Source organism: Eleutherodactylus coqui, chromosome 13 (genome assembly GCF_035609145.1).
Source record: "Eleutherodactylus coqui strain aEleCoq1 chromosome 13, aEleCoq1.hap1, whole genome shotgun sequence".
NCBI lineage: Eukaryota > Metazoa > Chordata > Amphibia > Anura > Eleutherodactylidae > Eleutherodactylus > Eleutherodactylus coqui.
This window is the reverse complement of record NC_089849.1, coordinates 4,613,988-4,635,774: the sequence shown is the minus strand read 5'-3', so window position 1 is coordinate 4,635,774 and position 21,787 is coordinate 4,613,988. Positions and strand designations below refer to the sequence as shown.

At 48.0% G+C, this 21,787-nt stretch overlaps 1 protein-coding gene across 5 annotated transcripts in view; it reads left to right on the top strand.

The window, feature by feature from the left end:
• The window catches only part of NFATC2 (nuclear factor of activated T cells 2), a 134,691-nt gene extending 113,087 nt beyond the window's left edge, over window positions 1-21,604 (top strand). For 4 of the 5 annotated variants that reach the window (XM_066587597.1, XM_066587596.1, XM_066587595.1 and 1 more), the window contains exon 10: window positions 21,187-21,604. In XM_066587597.1, the coding sequence (XP_066443694.1) occupies window positions 21,187-21,242 (56 nt within the window). In that variant the 3' untranslated portion in view covers window positions 21,243-21,604. Of the gene's footprint in view, window positions 1-13,780; window positions 13,868-21,186 lie in introns of all 5 variants that reach the window. The other variant, XM_066587594.1, reaches the window with a different exon arrangement.
• Window positions 21,605-21,787: the final 183 nt, after the last annotated feature.

Here is a 21,787-nt window from a genome sequence, read left to right as displayed (position 1 = left end):
GTCAATCCAGCTAAGATTTCCTGCCATTCTAGAAAAATTAAAATTCTCCATACAGATGCATATGTGTGAAGCGTGTGTGTGTGTGTGTGTGTGTGTGTGTGTGTGTGTGTGTGTGTGTGTGTGTCATTAAGGGTTCTTGACGTTCCAGAAAAATACCCTGACCTCCCCATTACTGACCCCCATCTAGTGGCGTTTGGCTCCTTTTAATCTTCAGATCTGCAGCAATTCGCTGTGGCGTAGATTCCACTTGGTGATTAAATGGTTCTGCAGGAATACCGGCCCCTGCGGACAGGAAGCTTCTTGTAGTTGCCGCAGATTAGATGGCGGTGCTGACATGTTCTGACCGGCTGACAGGAAGGGGTCAGCGATTCATGCTGCTTGTGCCAAATTCTGACCTCCCATCAGCAACAGAGATCTGGCTCCATCTGACCAGGAGATGTTTTCCCGCTGCTTAGTGACACGAGTTTTGCGCTCTTTTGCCCGCTGGAGTCTTTCTGTTTCTCTTAGACACAATGGCGCTGGAACTGGTCGCCTGCTGTTATACCATCCGTGCGGAGGAACGGCGAGTTGTGCGTTCGGACACGTTAGTTGGAGCTCCAGCGTTGTATTCAGCTGATTGTGCAGCCTGTAGGTCAGAACGATTCCTGACATCCTCTTCTGACCCCTTTCAGTGATGAGTTGTTTCCACAGGATCCCCTTTCGCTAGATGTTTTCCCTCAATTGCGACATTCTCTGTATACTCTCCACACCGTTACACGAGAAACACCCCCCCCCCCCCCCCAGTTGGCGGTGAGACCCCGGCTAGTCCAGCACCAATGACACGGCCTTGTTGGAAGTCGCTCCAATCGCTGGATCTTCCATCTAATGTGGATTCACACTGAAACTGATCCGCGGAAAACTTGTCATGTGATTTTTATGCCGCACTCCGGGGTCACGGGAGGAATTACCATACAGGGGGCGCCAATCATGAGAGGGCCGGGGGCTCTAATAAAGGGCTGTGATCTCTGATAGGGGGGCTGTTCAGTATATAATTGAAAACTGAAGTGGGACTACAGGTAGCCTTCAATATTTCAGTTTCCCCTTACACTGAGGTCCAAAGACTGATATATGGTGTTTAGTGGTCTATTTCCCTATGATCTGCAGAGCCACTCCACTATTCTGCACCCCACTAAGTAACACCCCAAATCTCTGCTTTCCAAACCTCTTTGACCAGTGCACTTTACAAGAGCACGAACTGTTAATTTCATGTGGAGCTACTATAGTTTGTGGCGCTGCAGAGCGGTTGGCGTGTGCGCTGGTTCAGGCATTGAAGTGTAATATGACTTGGATTCTCTCAGATAGCAACATGACTTGTATTTATTTACTGAGGAAAGCCTATGAAATCGAAAACCTTCCAAGCTTCCAGCACTCAGATATTACATCATGTGAACAACCAAAAGCAGCACAAAACCCTGAGATGTAGCGTTCTCCAGCGCCGCACATCCTCCCATAACCTCAGCTATCTAGTATTGGCCGTGCGGAGGAGGCTGGATGACGGGGCTCTCCTTCGTTTGCTCCTTCAGTAGATCTCAGACCAGAAATGGAGCTTTTCCCTTTATTAATACAAGATAGGAGGTGGATGTGCCGCGGGGTTGCAGATATTTGGGATGGTGCTGGCCGGTAGGAACAGGACCCCTTTATCTTTCTGTACTTCAGTACGGCTTTATTCCTGCAGCATCTGCGTAAATGGCCTTATAATAACCGGACAGAGATTATCGTGTTACAGCAGCTAAGACCATCACATCACGTAGGAAGAATGTTTTCACACGCTGCTGCAGGATTGTGATCTGATAACGCTTACCACAAAAAATGTAAACTTCTAACTAGCCCATGTTTGCGGTCATATTCGTGCGGTCAATCAAGCTATAGAGGCGTGAGGCAGTCTGGGCCTCAGGCACAGCATTTCCTAGTGTAGGTGTAAATCACAACATTCAAACGAGTGGGAGGGACAATACCTGAGGGGCGTTGCGGCAAGTTTTTTGGTTGTCCAGTAGTAAAGTATAGATGGCCTATCCTCAGGATATATTATCAATAGTAGAGCAGCGGGGTTCTGCCGCCCAAGACCCCCGCCATTTAATGGTCCAGTACAAACACCCAACGCAGCATTCCTTAACAAATGGGCCATAATGGCAGATGACCGCTTCCAGCGTCATTGTGTCTAAGAAAACGGGCAAGAGTGCAGCGGGGAAGAAAGCGCAAAACTTGTATCACTGAGCAGCGGGAAAACATCTCCTGGTCAGATGGGTCCAGATCTCTGTTGCTGATGGGAGGTTAGAATTTGGTGCAAGCAGCATGAATCTCTGACCCCTTCCTGTCAGCCGGTCAGAACACGTCAGCACCGCCATCTAATCTGCGGCGACTACTAGAAGCTTCCTGTCCGCAGGGGCCGGTATTCCTGCAGAATCATTTCATCACTGAGTGGGATCTACATCACGACAAACTGCTGCGGCTCTGAAGGCCAAAGGAGTCAAACGCTACTAGATGGGGGTATCTAATAAAGGGTCCATTCCAGGAGCATAGCTAAAGGTTCCAGGGCCACCAACCATAATGCTTTATTCTTAGTACTGGGCTCCCTATATAGAGAAGAGGCCTTATGGGCCCCCTAAGGCTCCTGGGCCCGGGTGCAACCGCATCCCCTATAGTTACACCAGTGGGCCATTCACTGTATCTAGAAGTATACTTGCCCATATGTGTAATAGAAATATTTTTATGGCTATTTTGTAGCCATTAATCCTTGATTCTATATGTATATACATATCTGAACAGGCTTTAATATATCAACTAGGCCCCACATTCTAAGAAATTAACCCCAGACCTGTTCTACATGTTTCTCATGTGTAAGTAAGAGAATGGCTTTGATGTTTGTTATAACACCAATCAGTCTGTCTTTGTGGAGCCGCCATATACATATCTATTGTCTAGGAGGGAGACCTTGTCTGACTAGATCTTATCACTCTATAGAAACTGGTCAATTCTAGAGTTTGCTAACATTATTGAAGCAAAGCTTGGAGAATATGGCCTATAACTCAGCAAGTTATACTAGTATAAAGGACAGGAGAGGGACTAAGGAGGAGTAGCTTTTGGAAGCTATGAGGAAAAGTCCTGGACTCTGATGGAAGGATGAGAAGCTCTGGGTAGTCCAGACGCTTTAGAGACCAGATGAGGATGTCATCTGATGAACCACTAGAAGTGCGGGAACCTTTGGTGATGGTCATATGCAAGCTGTAATCTTTTAGGTAATAATGTAACTTGCTATCTTTATACTTTGTGATGTGACATCTGCAGCCGTTATGTTTTGTATATAGCTATTATCATTTGTATATAGATCTGATAGTTTACAATCGTAGGACAATCATTCACTATGCTCCATTATCATTTGATTTTAATAAATTCTTATCGTTAACCCTTTTATAGTGTCTTACTCTCTTTAAAGCGTAATCTGAACTAAGTCTTGCTCCTTGCAGCAATACAATATGGCAAAAACTGAACCCATCCTTAAGACCATATTCACACAGACTATATTCCCACAAAAATTCTGTCCGTGTCCAAGACGGGTAGAACCCGTGCGGAAAATGAAGCCACTCATTTGACTGCATTCATTCATATGAGCGATTTTTCACTTGAACTGATGGTCACAGTTTGAAAAATGGCTGCATGTCCTATCTTTGTGCGAGTCTCACATGGGAATAGGACCTGTCATATGTACTGTCGCGCACATCCATTGGCACCAGAACCTTCCGTAGGGAACGGCATGTGAAGGGTTACCATGGACGAACGGCTGCACACATCATAGCAGTGAATGTACAGCGGTGCCTAGGCTGGGGCTCGGACCGACGGACCGTAAGTGAGTGGAAGCAAGAGTTGTGGACGGCTGAATCACAGGACACCATCTTTCGATCGCATGGCGACACGTGGGTGTGGTGGTTGCCTGGAGAGCGGTTTCTACGTGACACATTGTCCCAGCAGTGAGGTTGGAGGAGGTTCTGTTAGGGTGTGGGAGGGTTCTACTGGGAGAGACGGGGGCGATTGGTTATAGTGAAGTCCATCCTCACCACCAATCTGCACAGAGACATCCCAGACAATGTGGCATCACCTCCCCTGTGGTAATACTCTGGTACAGCTCCGTGTCTCTACCACCATGACCAAGCACCATGTCATACGGCACGCAGGGTGGGGAGCAGAACGTCTGCAGACTTCAATGGCCCAAAGTTTGGATCTCAATCCCATTGAGTGGGACGAACTAGAATGCCGTATCCGTTCGCCCAACACACCCATCATCACTGCATCACTATCTGAAGCTCTTCCAGGAATGGTGGCAAATCCCTCCACACATCTATGGGGATCTGGTTGAGGTTTACTGCAGTCATTGAAGCAAAAAGCGGCCCAACACCGGATGAAAAAGTGGGAATAACATCCAATTTCATCCCCTTGTATGTGCGTCCCTGTACTTGTGTCAGCGTAGTGTATATACAGACAGTGCTAGAGCCATAACAGCTCCACCTCACCCATGGAGCGGCTCTTCCTGGAGATGAAATGTGACAGTGATGAGCGTTTGCTATGGCAGATGCAACTGTATCCAGGGAGTCCCCTGTCTGTGGCACCCACACAAAAATGCCCTGGCACCCTGACAAACCAGGAAACGGATTGTCTTGACAAAACAGAGTTCTCTGCAGCGCCTGGATATACTGATTTTGTTATGATAGCAAAACAAGTTCTATGGAAACCATTGTAAAAGTGTGAGACGGCTTCTCTGGAGGGTTGGGGAAAGCCGCTTTTTGTTTGTTGTACTTGGCTGCTGTGCTCTCTGGAAGAGCGCGGCTTTCATTTCAGGGGGAGGGTGGAAGAAGGGGTCTCAGGAGAACCTCCTTATTTTCCACACCAGAGGGAATGCCAACCTGGCACAAGGACATCTTCTTTCCATCATCTCCCTTCCAAACATGTTGGGTCTCCTAAAGATAGTCTTGTCAGTGGCCGTGAAGGATGGAAAAACTGAAGCATGAATGGATTAGAGACGGAGTAACGGGTTTCCCTCTGTAAACAGCTGCTAACAAACTTGCAGAGTATGCTGGAGTTCATCTGCTGGGCTGCGCTGGAGCGTTCCGTGGCATTAACCCTTCGAGCCGGCGGCCTGCAGGAATCACCCGCACGTTGCTGATTTCTACGTACATCATCTGCTAATAAGATCGCAGGGCTGGTTGGGATGTGCCTTCCAATCTGGAGGCCGTGCCACATTGAGCGATGGCTAGGATATCAGCTGATAGGCCCTATTCACACGGATGTATTTGGCCACTCAGATATGCTGCATATTTACTGCCTGCTCATTTTCTTTTTTGCAGCGTATTTGGTGCGTATGCTTCTTTCTTTTTTTGCCCCCGTGTTTCCTATATACGCACTGCAGTTTATTCACGCGCACAAAATGAAAACTGCTAGAAAGCCCAATTGATTTGACTATTTTTTAAACAATGTGTCTTGCCAACATGCATAGAAGCAGTGACTACAGATGCGGGGCACATTTACACAATCGCAGAGACGCGATGCGGGGCACTTTTACTCCATGAATACGCACCGCAATACGACACGCTGTGACTTTTTTTTCATGCGCCTGAAAAATACTTTCCTCTGAATACTCCGATGCCAATCAATCAGGTTTATTCTGTCCGTATTCCGCGTTTATAAAATGCGGAACGTAAATCCGCCTGTGTGAATGAGCCCTTAGTTCTAGACCCTCACATCTCCAAGCCCCCCCGTCCAAGGTAACCCCTCTAGTAACTCCTGAACTCTTCTGCCGCCTTGCGTCCCTGTAGACCAAATTGGATTACTGGATATTTCCTGAAGCAATGCGAATCCTCCTCTGTACAGTATGTAGTGGATGTGCCCCAACCTGCCCGCAGAGGCGGCCGGCGCGGGGAGCGTGCTGGCATGGACTCGACTCTTTGTATTAGGAGTGGTGACTTTAGTTTTGCCAATGGGTTTCAATTCAAACTTTGATATATAAATAGTCGCTCCGACAAGTGGCCAGTGGAACGTGTTAGAGACCCGCTGATCGCGGCCGAGCGTGCTGACACGTAATCATGCGCTTTACAGCGACCTGAAGCTTCTCCAGCTGTACGAACTACAAGCATCGCATGTAATGATGTGAAAGACTAGAGCCGTTCGAGCGTGCTGTTATCTGTAGTACTACAAGCATTGCAGATATTCAGGCACTCTGTGGTATTTTTATATTGTAGATGTACATTGTGATGACTTTATTACCCCCCCATCTAGTAGCGTTGGACTCCTTCGCTCTTCAGAACTGCAGGAATTCCTCCTGGCATAGATCCCACTCAGTGATGAATACCGGCCCCTGCGGACAGGAAGCTTCTTGTAGTGGCCGCATATTAGATGGCGGTGCTGACATGTTCTGTCCAGCTGACAGGAAGGGGTCAGCGATTCATGCTGCTTGCGCCAAATTCTGATCTCCCATCGGCAACAGAAATCTGCATCCATCTGACCAGGAGTTGTTTTCCCGCTGCTCAGTGATACAAGTTTTGCGCTCTTTTGCCAGCTGGAGTCTTTCTGTTTCTCTTAGACACAATGGTGCTGGAACTGGTCGCCCGCTGTTATGCCATCTGTGCGGAGGAACGGCGAGTTGTGCGTTCGGACACGTTAAAGCCCTTCTACATGGGACGATAATCGTTCAGACTTGTTCATATACCCGTGCTCCCACGGTTATTTGGACGTTAGTCGTCCTGTGTAAATGCATGCAGAAAATTGAACGACTGCCTGCTTACAGTGAATAGAGGCTGGCAGGGATAGCGCTCCCCTCTGCCCCGCCTCACATGCTGGCCGTACTCTGAGCAATGCCAGCGATATTCGCTACTGTGTAACAGCACAGGACAGAGCTTCACTAGGACGCGCTGTCGGCCATTGTTTGCCCCACAGCTCATCCTGTGTAACTGGGCCTTTAGTTGGAGCTCCAGCGTTGTATTCAGCTGACTGTGCAGCCTGTTGGGCAGAACGATTCCTGACATCCTCCTCCGACCCCTTTCAGGGATGAGTTGTTTCCAGCCACAGGATCCCCTATAGCTGGATGTTTTCCTTGATCGCGCCATTCTCGTATACTCTCCACACTGTTGGGGCTCATTCCCACGACCTTATGCGTAAAGTGCTGTGTGTTTTTCAGCTGTGAGAGCCGGCTATAACTGCGTATGGCAGCCATTGTGCACTGCGCATGAGAGCGTGTCTCACGCATGTATCTCACCCACGGTCTCGTGCGCAGTGTGACTAGTTTTCTTCTTTTTTCCTTCAATTCCCCACTCTCTGATAGCGGCGTTGCGCTGTATTGCGTATATCCAGCGTTTAATATGTAACCCGCAGAGAACCCTAGGGCTGTCCATGCATAATACATGGTAAAATAGAACGTGCTCCATTATTTTTATGCGCACATTGGCAGTGAGAACCCGTCTAGCTTAGCACCGATGACCGGGCCTCGTTGGAAGTCGCTCCGATCGCTGGGCTGTAATGGTGGTGGTTCGGTGTAAACATGTATATCTAGCACTATAGCTGCGCTGGGTGAATGTCTGTCGTTGGGACGACTATAAGCTGCGGGGTGATAAGTCTTCATTCTGTCTGGCGGTGCCCGACGCGGCCCGTGAGAAGCTTTAGTAGTTGTCGATATATATATATAATGGACTAGCCACCAGGTGCCGCAGGCGAGAGCGTCCAGGTTGGGGTCAGCGGAGACGTGCCGATCGGCGGAGAGGAGTGATTTTTCCTGCTTTTTTTGCACCTCTCTAGCGACGACCTACAACAGGAAGGAATTAGGAGCAAGGTTCCATCTCGTGTTGGGGGGCCGGTCCCCTCCTTGTGTGTATATAGGTGCGTCCTTTGCCCTGGCTGTTTGTCCATCATTGCTGGGCGGACAGTTTGACCAGGGGCGCCTTACATGGCTGATAACACGGCAGCTACCTGTTTTTGGCCACATTTTCTTGAAAACAGGATATGTAGATGAAGTGAAGCCAAGCAGAACCCAGGATTCCCCGCGCCGCCCTCTGCAGCTGCTACCATGAGAAACGAATCCTCCATTCCAGTTAATGACTCAAAGCATTGCAGAATGAAACAGGCGCTTTCCCATGCGGACGTCCAGCTTATAATCTGGGAACAGAGACCGTCCAGAACGTCTACTATGGACGTGACTATAGACAGGTGGCCCCGTCCGCCGAGACCTAATCCTCCTCAAAATTCGACACAGATTTGCCTTATAATCCACGGCACAAATACTGGGCCGACCCTGTGATTTCGGCTGTGGATTCTCCCCCTTTAAGTGGGGCAGATCTGAGTGTGCCCGTGCAACGCCGTCCGTGCCAGGAACGAACATAGCAATTCTTTCTTTTAACCATGATATGGACTTCAAATTCGCCCTTCTGAGCGACAGCACAGACCCCACTGATGCTAAAACCAGGTGGATCCTGACAGATTTTGGCGCAGAATCTGTGAAAGGAATCCTCTGTACGTGCGGCCGTAGGTATTCACGCACACCTGAGCACTGCGTACTTGCGGAATGAACTACGCTATTTTTGCGCACACTTTGGCATATTTTATTATACTTCTAGACATGACTCATCACCTTGCCTTTTACTTACAAATTTGCCCCCCCCCCCCCCAATTTTCTCTGGAACCTTTGATGCTTAAATATGCAAAAAAATGGAGCTTACTGGGTTTTTGTTTGTTTTTGCAGGACCTAAATTTGTGCACAGAATACGGAAATGTGAACAAACCCATTAAAATCCCTGGGCTCTGCTCTCTGCGTATCGCAGGCGCATTCAGACAGCGACTCCTCAGTGTGGTTTCACCACCATCTTCATCTAAAGCCCCCGCTCCGCGTTCACAAGGCTTTATAGCTGTCAAATGCGGCTCGGATTCTTCTGATCTGGATCTGACAGTTTATTCTGCTCAAAACTCGAACGCTAATTTCACACGGGCGAGCGCGATATCAGGCCGTGACTCTGTCTCCGATATCGCGCTCGCCAACATGCGATGTTCCCGCAGATGCCAGGCGGTTTTGTGTTTAAAACCGCCTCACATTACTTCAGGGAAGTAGCGATCCTCCGTCGCAGCTTTTAGCCGCATCACCGGCTGTTTCCCATTGTCTTCGATGGGAAACCTCGCACTCACATGCACCTCGCACCTCCGTGGCCATCACACGGCCTGAACACACATTGCCATCTTTCCTGACAGCAAGCAGAGATCTAGGGGTGTTGAATATATTTTGTGCATCAATTTACCAGCATTCAAGAACCATTCCCTGTCCGACTGTGAGATACCAATACTACCGTGGCTTGTGCCAGGGCTGTGTCTTCTGTGTGAGCCAGGGTGGAGGAGACCATGCCGCCTCGTTGTCTCCCCCTCCGTTACGTTCTTGGCCTCGACTTGTACATGGATGACACACCTTGTAGAACTATTACATCGTGAGTCACATTATTGCTGGTCGTCCCCTGTGATGCACACCGTGAAGCGTGACCTATCCGGTCCTCCTCTCCACCATCGTGAAAGTTGGGGGGGGGTTTCAGCAAGTATTACCTATTAACCCCTTATCACCCAGTGCACCCCACAAATCCTGTTATGTCAGGCCTGCTCTGCAGCGCCCACTTTGGCCCTAACTGAGGTGGTTACGTTTGTGTGGGTCTGTAGCTCAGATTAGGAACCTAAACCTGATCCCACCGTAGACCTTCTGCAGCAGACGGGGGTCTATGTATGTCGGGGCAGCAGACTGCACAATGGGGTGCAGTATTCTTAGATTTCAGGCATTTGAGGTTTGTTGTGTAATTATGCCACTAAACTTTTGCACCCCCCTCCTCTGGGTTTTTTTTTTTTGGGGGGGGGGGGGGGGGTACGATTGCTGGCACACTTCAGACACTTTGGCTTTTGCAGAAATGCCCTGAATGTAGCAGGGAAAATCCAGCGCTCTTACAGTAAATAATCTCACTTGCCCACTCTCTGCTGTGACATCAGCCCACGTTCTGCTTATCAGATCTCATGATAGGAAATGCAGAGCAGGAAACGACACGACACGTGTGATCAGCGTACATCGCTTGGCCGCACGGCGCCACCAGCGGGACTCAGATCCTTCTGAGAATCAGTCCCCAAACTCGGCGGACTCATGGCTATAAAGAATCTCCTCTCGTCTGTACATGCCTGGAATATGGTCTATCTCCTGAGGTGCCCCGTCTCTAGTAGACTCTTAGGCATCTATCCCTGCCTTAAAGGGGTTGTCGCTCTTTTAGCTATTTTGCTTCAGGAAGCGGACAGCTCTGTACATTGTGTAGTGGCCCTAGTTGGTACCGCAGGCTGAGTTCTATTGAAGTGAATGGGACGCAGCCTGCAGTATCCACTTGGGCCACTATTCAATGTACAGAGCCGTCTGCTTCCTGCAGCAAAACCACTAGAAGTGGGACAACCCCTTTAAGGAAACTTTAACACTAGCACATTTTTTCATCGGTATTGGGGCTAATTCACATGAGCGTATTTTCGATCTGTGTGCCGTTTGTCTACGATGGACTCGACTTGATAGAAGTCAATGTGCAGATTCCCACATCAGCTTCTTCTTACACGGATACATGATCTGCGTACAAATAAACGATCACATCGTGCGCCATTAGATCCGAGTTGTGGATCGCTCATGTAAGTAGATTGAAATGAATGTGTTTTCATATACGAGCTCCATCATATCGCTATCTGACAGAATGTTCACATGAAATATGTAAATATGGTAGATTCTAGCAAACCCACCAGCCGTGTGTAGAGCGAACAGCCAGAACACTGCTAGTAGCACCGGGCAGCTCACAAGACCAGCTCTGTTCCGGATAACTGCCGCTGAATGGAAACCAAAGTATTTTCCTTCACTGACAGCAAGCAGAGTTCTTGAAAATGAGTCACCAAAACAGGCCAATGTATCAGGGCAGTTATTTCCCACTTCTGACTCGATGGGATCTGCACTGGAGTGAAATATGCCTAATCTATTAGTAAACTAGGCGCGCCACCCACTTTTGAAACCATAATTCTGGCAAAAAAATGGGTTAATAACCCCCAAAGTGTTCGGAAATGATGTAACTTTTCATATAAAGATTCTAAGCGGAGCTCTCCTTTGAGGCTGTCTGCCTAAGGCCGGGCTCACAGGGGTGCAATGGATTCTGGGTGTGAGCCCGGCCGGTGGCCCACGGGTGACAGTGGAGGCACGCAGGCGCTCATCCGCAGTACAGCTTGGTTTTTCTTGCTCATTTGCATTCCCCGTGCCATCGCTTAGCGGTGATGTGGGTACCTGTAGGCCATACGCCATGTTAATTGCATATGGGCTGTGGGTTGGGCGGCCTCTATTGACATCAATGGAGGCCGCCTGCAGCAAAATAGAGGATGCTGCAATCTTTCTTCCACTCGTGGAATTCACAATTCATATCCGCGTGTGTGACTCAAAATGCATGCCTTTTAATGCCCATGTTTTACTTTGGATCTCCCACGCGGACGGCGATCGTGGAATCCGCAATAACCATCCGCCCGTGTGAGCCCGGCCTAAGAGCCACAGATGTAGAAATGTGTCCCTAGGAGGAGCCCTTGTATAAAACCGACTTGGATCCTCACTGGCTGCTCGTGGTTATGGCAGGAAGTGGTGACTATTACAGCTCGGTGCCCGTGGGCAGCGGGAGATGTGGGGGCCCGCGGCTCCTTCCCTCCCTGCACTCTCAGGTCAGTCCTAGCTCACAGACCTGCATTCACACGTGTAATTAGGTCAGTCTTTACAGTAAGTCTTTGGGGTTTCATCTTTTTCCCTTGTTGATTTCTGCGGATGAGAAGCATCTGATTACAAGTAAAGTGCACAAGTGCGCCCATCCCCCGACATTGCCGCAGGTAGAGTCCGGACATCACCTAGGCTTGTATATTAGTGGTCATGTGAGTCGGTACAGCAGGAACCTGTCTATTATAACCCCCATCATTGACGATCTGCGTATAGGAAAAGGTTTCAGAAAATTCTTCAAACCATCGTGTGCTGGGACCGTTAACAAACAAGTGACGGAAACCCCAATCTGCCCCAACAGGAAGCTGTAGCCACTAACGGCCAATAAGAAGTCAGCTGAGACTTGCATCCCCCCGCTCCGGTGTCATGTGACGTCCCGTAAACCTGCTGCTGCAGCCAATGGCGGCGCTCTGCTGTAACTGTCCTGTACCTCCCACCTGTGGTTTTGCTGTGAAAACTGCGGCATTTCCGCAACATGTAGCAGAAATCCACAGCGTTTTACAGTAGCGACAATGTGGATGAAGGTTCAAGAAATCCCACATGCTGCAAAAAACCATCTGCAGTACGGAATTACCCTAAATCCACAGTATGGCAGTAAGCGCTGCGCGTCGTCACTGCAGATTTCACCTCCTCAGATGCCTGTGGATTCGGATATTAACGCCATCCGCACCAAAGTCTGCAAATCGTCTGTGTGTGAATGTATGAAATTACAACCTCTATAAGGGGGCTTTCACGTGAGGGGTGCTGGCCGCAGGACGCCCCAGGAGCTGCTGGCAGTTCCGCATTAGAATCCGCAGCGGTGGAATAAGCTCTGGATTTGGGTGGGTAAGGAGGGCTAATTCTGGCCCCTCTGAAAGCAGCCTTGGGGCATCATGGGACTGCATGCGGCTACCAGGGGGCATGCTGGGAGGACCCAGTTGTTGTGTTGGGGAAGCCCGCACCTATTATACACCTCAGCTCCGTTTCATTGTCTGCATGGTTCTGCCATAAGCTGTGATGTTTTTTCTTCTCTTGACATCATGAAATTTATTGCACAAGTAAAATGTGTCCAGAATTGTTACAGAATATTCCGTTTCTGATGGGTTTTGTGACATTTTACACGTTGTCTGGGGTCCAGGAAGAGTCAAAAAAATCATGACTGCAAACCTTTCCAAATGGCAGATGCTGCTTGTATCATCACCATTACTATGTAGCAAAGTATAACTGAACTGTGAGAACTCGCTGCAACAAAAGCCATTGAAAAGGCAGTAAACTGCAGCACAGAACTCTTCCTTAAAGCGACTCTCCGGACCTGGAGAAACAAAGATGGCCAAACCACTTCTCGGAGTACCAGATGCACTATATTCGTATGCATTGGTAGTCGTAGACGCTGCATGCTGCTCACATGGTGTAGTGTCTTAGAGTAATGATTAGAGATGAGCGAGCGTACTCGGATAAGCACTACTCGCTCGAGTAATTTGCTTTATCCGAGTATCGCTGTGCTCGTCCCTGAAGATTCGGGTGCCGCTGCGGCTGACAGGTGAGTCGCAGGGGAGAGCGGGCGGGAGAGAGGGAGAGAAAGATCTCCCCTCCGTTCCTCCCCGCTCCCCCCTGCAGCTCCCCGCTCCGTGCCGGCACCCGAATCTTCAGGGAAGAGCACAGCGATACTCGGATAAAGCAAATTACTCAAGCGAGTAGTGCTTTTCCGAGTACGCTCGCTCATCTCTAGTAATGATGCGTAGCAGTCTGCATCAGGCAGTCCGAGAAGCTGGTGGGGCCATCTGTGTTTCCAGGCCCAGAGAGTCACTTTTATGCGTTTAAATGTCAGGTTAAACTTTGCTACATCTGTACCTATACTTTTCTGCATTGCCCTCCGAGACATCTCTGATTCTTTGGACTCTTATAGGCCACCCCAGGTACCTTGCAGATGTAGCATTTTTTTTCTTCCTTGTATCTACTCAAAACTCAAAATTGGTTTTTGCAAATCTTTTTCAGAACTGATAGATACAAACCTTAGCTGGATACAAAACATTATATGAGGCCGGGGGCAGTGGTCTCTGAGGCGAGAATTGAAAGTAAAAGGTAACTCCTCCTCATTTTACTCCCTTTTCCTGGCAGTTTCTCACATTTCTGATCCTTTCACTTCGTCAGATCTGTTTTTTCTTCTTCACTGTGAAGTTTTGGCTCAGGTTTCTGTACTTCTGCTATGAGACATCATCATAGTGTGGGAGGAACATGGGCATGGGGGAATCTACTGACATCAGGTTGTCACACATACGGTTCCGTCTGTGCCGTCATAGTTCAGAGTTGCCCCCATTAGAGGGACCTGCAGTCGGCATTTGTTGCATTTCCAAATCTCTTCATCGCATTGATTTAGTGACTTTAGTGATCCTGCACTGAGCAGGGGGTTGGACCCCATGACTCTACCATTCTAGGATTATTTTAGGGTCTTTGTCTTGTGTAGCTCCTCTCTTCAGTTGTGCAGGGATTGTTCAGGCTCTGATGTCACTGAGACATTGCAGTTCCACTTTTAATGGATCCTACAGAACTGATAGTCACTTTGCCACTACTTTATAATATGCTGATGTTACTTCATCAAGAGTGACAGGTTGTTCAGTAGATAGTCTGAGCTGCAACATGTACAGACATTACATCATCTTCTTCACAGTTGGTCATATACGTTTCAAAGGCCCTTGTACTAAAGCAGACTGGTTAGTAAAGGGCAAATCGTATCACTAGGATGATATGTGATGACATTGTGGGGGGTGGGCCCCAACCTCTGAGACCTACAGTTTTTTGGCTCGATCTCTGCACAGTGATGCTGCTGGCCAACCATTGCACCAATCAATGGGGTTGCGTTGTAGTTTACCTAGGAGCATCACCATGCAGGTAAAAACTGTGAAGGACCAGCAGGGCTTAAAGTGTATCTGAGTTTTCAACATATTTTCTAAACACACCAGGTTCTCCTTACCTGTTCATTTGCTCCTGTTTGCACCCGGTTTTATGTCTGTAAGTTCTGAATTTCAGGTGGTCTTCCCAATCTGTCTATTGCTCTGCTGTTTGCAGCCCACTTTCAGGGAGGGGGCGTGTAGCAAGTCTAGCATTCTACCAGTAGTTCACTGTCCTGCACTTCTTTGCCCTTACTTCCTATGCTGCATTGCACTGTCTGGTCCAGTCACCCAGGAGGCAGTATCTGAATGCCCATCCCCTCTGATTTCCCAGGACGATTCAGGCATTTAGAGACATTCTGACTAAATTGTTAGTAAACCCACTATAATATGTGTGTGTGCGCACACACAGACACATACTTACACGCTGTAACAGCAGGAGAGGCTAAGACTGTGGAGATTATCAGTGTCTGCAGATCTGTCAGCCTGCTAGTGCATGGGAACGGAACTGCTTGTGAAGATAGTCCCGCCCCCATTGCCAAAGAAACTTTTTTGTTACTACAGAAGCTCTGTACCTAGCCACAGACAGTGGATTGCTTAGGAGCCGGAAGGGAGACCCCTAGTGGCAGCCACTTCAAAAGTGATTTACAGCAGTAAAACAGCATTTTTAATACAAATATATTCCAGAAATGATGAGACTAACACAAGTTATTAGATGAGGTCGGACGAAAAATTAGTGCCTCTTTAAAGGGGATGTATCGCCAATTTTCTAATGTTTTTTTCTTTCTGATTGTAACATAGTAACATAGTATGTAAGGCCGAATGAAGACATTGTCCATCTAGTCCAGCCTGTCTATCCTACTGTGTTGATCCAGAGGAAGGCAAAAAACCCCAAGGCCAGAAGCCAATTAGCCCTTTTGGGGGAAAAAATTCCTTCCCGACTCCCTAATGGCAATCAGACTGTTCCCTGGATGAACCCCTAATAGTTCCTACCTGCCTGTATACCCGGATTGACACTTAACCTAATATTTATATCCTGTAATATCCTTCTTCTCTGGAGATTGTAGATTTGTAGATTTTTTAATTCTGTTATCTATACAGGACTATGGGGGCGGCCGTCTTTCCTGAAGCTGCATGCAGCATTTAGAGCTCATGGGCTGTAGACACAGTGGACAGGAGGCAGGTTGACTACTATGTGAGAGTATTGCAGGCCTGCTCTGAGCAGGGAGAGGGAGGAGGAGAGCTGTGATATCACCTATAGACGTCTATGGGAGACTGTTGTGGGCATGCTCTGTGTGAGGAGGGAGAGGAGGTGACCTGTGACACCCCTATTGTGAATAGTAGATCCTGTGTTCTCTATGCGTAGGTGGTGTCACCTGTCAGTGTAATCCTGCCTGTGATAAGGAGATTACAGCTGAGAGGTTTTCTCTACAGACCAGGAAGACCATTATTAGGGCTAGTGGTCAGTGTGCAGGGAGAGGAGGAGGTGAGCTGTGTCAGACTGTTAGTCCTAGTGGGCAGTGTGAGAACTGCAAGATTTTAGGGTTTTTTTATGTAGATCATGACATCTATAATAAAATAAAAATCACAAAAAATCTCTTTAAAAACGTTTACAGCAGAAACCTGATTTATAGAAGAAGTTGTTTTCTGATGACCGTGTTCCAATAACAGTACAACCCCTGTCCTTTATATTAAAGGGAGCCTGCCAGCACCCTAAAAACTGTTAAGGTAAGGAGGGGAGCTGTGTTTCATACTTACCAGCTGCCCCGTTCCAGCAATGTGTCCCTGTGAAATCCATGCACGTACAGCGCGACTCTTCAGCAGACTATGTGCGTACACTCTCCCACAGAGATCAATCAGAGGGCGCACAGCCTTCTGCAGAGTCACGCTGTACACGCACGGATTTCACAGGGACACATTGCTGGAATGGTGCAGCCGGTGAGCATGAAACACAGCTCCCCGATCTCCGCAGTCCCTCACCTATAGTCTGTGGGGCTCGGAGGTGCTTACAAGTTGCTTTTAAGGTTAGTAGTTGAGGGGGTAACAGACAGAACCTGATTGGGTTGTTTTGGGCAATTACTGAACTTCTGACTTGAGGCCCATTTACACGGAGTGATGATCGCTCAAACGACAGTGACAGCTTTGAGCGATCATTTTGCATAAACTATTAATTATCTACTCAGCTACTTAAGAGCAATGAAGTGTGTAAATGAAGCCTTAGCTGAAAGCAGTCAATAGCCCAACGGCTCTTATCTGCTTTTGTTCTCCAGCATGAAACAATGCTATCAGCACTCCCCGTGGAGAACTGCTGATCAGGCTGAAGGACGATTTTTAGGCTGGACTGAATTTAACAATCAGCTAGCAGTACATGAAAAGTGCACGATGGCCGTGCGTTTGGACGCATCGCTTTTTAGCGATTTTTGAGCGATCATCTTCGTGTAAATGGGCCTTTATACATAAATCTCCCCCATATTATTAGGGGTCAGGACCTCCTTGTATGATCTGTAACGTCTTGTTGAAACGCACAGAATATGGAGAAAGCAGCAGGATGCGGAAATCAGTGGATGACAGAATAAACATTCATGTATAAGTAGTGTGGACAGTGCAGAGCGGACAGGCCCTTGTGTGAATTAGCCCTAAGGCCGGCTTCACATGGGGGAGGAAATCGCGTTGCAAGGCGCACAAATATGAGCCCCATTCTTTTGAATAGCATCATACATGTGATCGATGTTTTCCTGCATTGCAATGTGGGAAACAAATCGCAACATGCCCCATCTCAAGCGGTGCGATGCCACGTTTCCCCATTGAAAACTATGGGAGAAACTCTGCGACCCGCGGCTGATCACTGCTCCCCCCAAGTGATGCGAAGAGGTTTTGAAACAAAATGGTCTAGCATCTGCGACAAAATCGCATGTGTGAAGTTAGCCTAACTGTGTGGCACCCTGTCCGTCCTCACAGAAGGCTAGTGGGCATCGCCGACCGCGGGTCACTTTCTCCTCCCCAGCTCTGGCAGGATCCAGCCACTTTTTCTCCTGCAGTTTGTAACATTTCCAACAATTGCCATTCCCATAGCTGGGATTCTGCCAGTCCGGAGCCTCTGATCGCTCTTTAATTGCTCCTGATTCCTTTTCTAGCCGCCGAGCTATAAAGCTGTGATGTGAGGGCTCTGTACAATGTATTTCCCACCTCCAGCCCAGCGCACACTTCTGAAGAACATCTCCTTTTGTGTCGCCCTCATTTACTCCTGGGTACTGCCACTCAATGGCTCTTTTTAGAAAGGGCTTGGCAGCACCTGCTGCTGGCATAAAAACCAGACCTTCACCAAACAGAGGCCCATTCATGGCCGGCGTGGACTGCACTAAAGATTTTTACAGCTCCTAGTTGTGGCCGAAATCTCTTTTTTTCTGTTGGGTTTTGTAGGTGGAAGCGTCAGGAAATGAATTCACCAGGGCACTTAAACCTTATGGACCAGCACATAAAAGGCAGCATTGTTACCCCGAGTGCTCTGTGCGGCCGTAACCATTACAGGCGAAGCCTTGCTACCACTAGCATGCCGCTGCCTACAGAACGCTTCTACGGAAAGCTCTGCCACTGAGGATCCCTTCTGTTCATCTGCAGCCGCCACAGATCTGCTGCATATACTGACATAATCACATGGGGGCGCTGCCAAGGAAATGCTGGAACCGATAATCCAAAGTCCTCCCAACCGTCCCAGATGGCTGATGTATGTCCGGTCATCATCTCCAACCTGACTCTCCCCATCTGGTCTTTGCAGTCACAACGCGAGTCCTGATGCCACAGAGCAATGGGATATAGTTTGCATTGGTCCACGCAACACCAGCGTCAAGACCCAGTCGGCAACTGAAGGGACCAGAGCGGGAGGGTCGAGTTTGAGATTGACATGGGGTCATGCATCAGCTTTCCGGATTCATCTGTATCTAGTATTAACTTGTCATGAACCTAGAAGATAAGGCCAAGGGGCATCAGTATGGAGGTCTCTATACTGCTTGGAGGCACTAAAGGGGCATCACTGGGGCACTTCTGTATAGGGAGACTAAAAAGGCATCATACTGTATAAGGGGCATCACTGAGGGCACACCTTTACTATGCGGGGGGATATCACTACATACACTTTGTCTATGGGAAGGTACTAGGGAAGTGTCATAGTGCATAAGGGACATTATTGGGGGCTGTGTGGGGCATTACTATCATGAGTGAACATTACACTATGCGGAGGCACTAAGAGGGGATCATACTATACTATGATGGGATATATTTGTGAGAGGAGCACTAAGGCTGCATCATTACTGTAAAGGGGCACCATGATGGTGTGTGGCAGGAAGGGGATTGGGCGGCGTTAGAGGCGTGGCTTAATGTAGAAAAATTTGCCGCAGCAGATATTCTCTCTTTTCAAGCGCTGAATATTAGTAGTTACGGATATCCTATAAACTATAAATCTGCCGGCTGAGGGGGCCACATAATGGCGGCGCACACTGCATCCCATCTCTGAAGGATCTATCCCTGCCAATCAGATAAAGGGAGACACACGATGTGCAGTAAACGGGCACAGTCACCCACTCATGCTTCACACTTCCTGGGCACAGACATTGGTACCCACATAATGTATTTATAGATCTATATAACCCGGCAGTCCAGCGTGCCAAGCTATCCACGCCGCCTCTGGGATGTTGTACAACTGCTGAGAGAACCGCAGCGCAAATTTCCACTGTAGACCAGGCTGACAAATCTGAGACTATCTCATGTATTATGCCCACGGCGACCTGGCCTCAAATCTGTATAGATGGGTTTCCTGCTGCCCTTTATTGTATTGTACGAGGCTGGATTCCTAAAAAATGGTGAACATGGCCTAAAACGTCCTCAGTGATGTCACCACGTGAGCGGAACCATCCCGTACCAGATGATATCTGAGCACAGCAAAGGAACAAACCGAAATAAGTTGCCAGTTGCAGAACTTTTCATCATACAGATGTTCCTGCTGTGCAACAACGCAAACGTGAAAGTGGAGAACACGGTGCGTGCCGCTCGTCCGCAGCGCTCCGGATTATGGCTGTGCCTCTGTAGGAGCAGTAAAGGTTTAGGCTGTTTCCAAAGATCTCTAACACACTTTCTATACAATGGATTCCTCAAGATATCAACCCGACATCTGAATTGTATGCTGTAAATTAGACAGCTTTTAGTTGCAAGAAAAAGTGAGTGAACCCTTTAGATTTCTGCATTGATGATTAATACAATGTGATCCGATTGTATCGAAGCCACAATTATAAACAAACACAAAGTAATCACTGGCAGCCGTACCGCTCATCCACGCTGCAGAGACACGAATTAAAGGGGGTTTCTGGAACAGAAAGTTAGCTAGCGATATTCCGCCTCGGCCGTGGACAGGGGCCTCAATCTTAGGACTGCTATGTATAGATTACAATTAAGTGTCCACAACTTGTTTGTTTTCAGGCTAGAGCCACGGAATTGTAAAAGCTCTTCTGACAACGTTTGTTACTTGTTGTGGGGTGACGTGTTCTGCTCAGAAATGTTGAATTACTCCAATCATAAAGACTGCGAATCACCAATATTTGGGTATTCAGTTAGGAGATCGGGACGAGCGCTGGGCACCGCATATTGCCTGCAATTCATGTGCCGTGGACCTGTGTGGATGGTGGAACAAAGCAACACATTCAGTGCCGTTCCAGTGATTTGGGGTAGTTTCAGTTATTTTGAGAAAAGAAAGAACTTCAAAGAGTATTTTTAGTATTTTGATTTTAGATTAGCAGCTCTGGTTTTTAAGATATACTAATCAAAATCTAATGGCATATTCGTGTTTCTCGACCCAAACTTAGGGTGGTTTAACTACTTTGAGAAAGGAAAGAATTTCAAAGTGCATTTTTGCTGCCCACGGTTATCAGGGATTGACGTCCATCCAGGTTTTCTACCTTTCTCCATCTTCATGCGTCTCTAGAACACATCTTGTGAGGACTTCCGACAGTCGCGTTACATTGAGCCGTAGCTCACAATGACCAATCACTGAGAAGAACACATCTGTCTGTAACCAGGCATTGTGTGCCCTCATTTAATGGGTAAAGTGACACCTTTTACCAATTGGTTCTTGTAGAGGTCAGTAATACAGAGGTGCACTTAGTTTTTCACCCTGCACTGAGGATGATGAGTGTGTCATTAGTTACATTGTGTATGTCTAGAATTGTGATTTAGATGCAATCTCATCAATGCAGAAATCCAGGTCATTACAAAGGGTTCACTTACTTTTTCTTGCAACTAGAAAAGTAGTGAAGCGAGTGGAGGATGGGAATGAGCATCTATTAATGTGTTATATCCTGACCTCCGGGATGTAGAATGTGTCTGTAGGCATTTGTCATTGTACAGGAGGTAAAGCTGACAGGGCCGGAAGCTGATTTAGTATTTGCCCCCTCGGTTTCCTGGGGACTGAGGATCTCTATTTACGTTGTCTGCAATCACTTTATTTCTTTTCTCTTTTGTCTGCAGTTAATGAAATTATCAGGAAGGAGTTTTCTGTGCTGCCTGTGAGAAATCAAACATAGAAGATTGCCGCTGCCAGGACCTGCCTTACTAAAGGCTTCCTTCCCTGACCTCCGCCAGCCCCCCCAACCTCGCCCCCCCCCACCTTCTGTTTCCTCTCCGTCCACTGCAAGCTGCCGATTCCAGCACCACAAACAATATCCTGGCACCGATCTCCACCGCACTTGTGGAGACATCAAAGCCATAAGACTCATTGTCCTGTCATAAGAAGTGTATCCCAGGACTGATGACGGAGAAATCTATAGGATGCCGAGATGTGACTGATGATCGGGAAGATCTAAGGAGAGCGATCGCTCAAAGTGACAACTGTCAGGAAATTAAATGCGCCGTGAGACGGATGCTGCTTGTTGGAGTCCAGGACTGAAGTGGCTCAGGATGTGCCAGAGGACATAGATAAGTAACCCCTATAGGCTCCCACACTCAGAAGAGGGCAACACGTGACACTCCACTGTGGTGCACTACTAGTTCCAGTATGCTCCACTGCCAGGAGCCACTCTCGTAGTTATCGGAGTGACAGTGCAGATATACATCCTAAACCCCTTCCCCA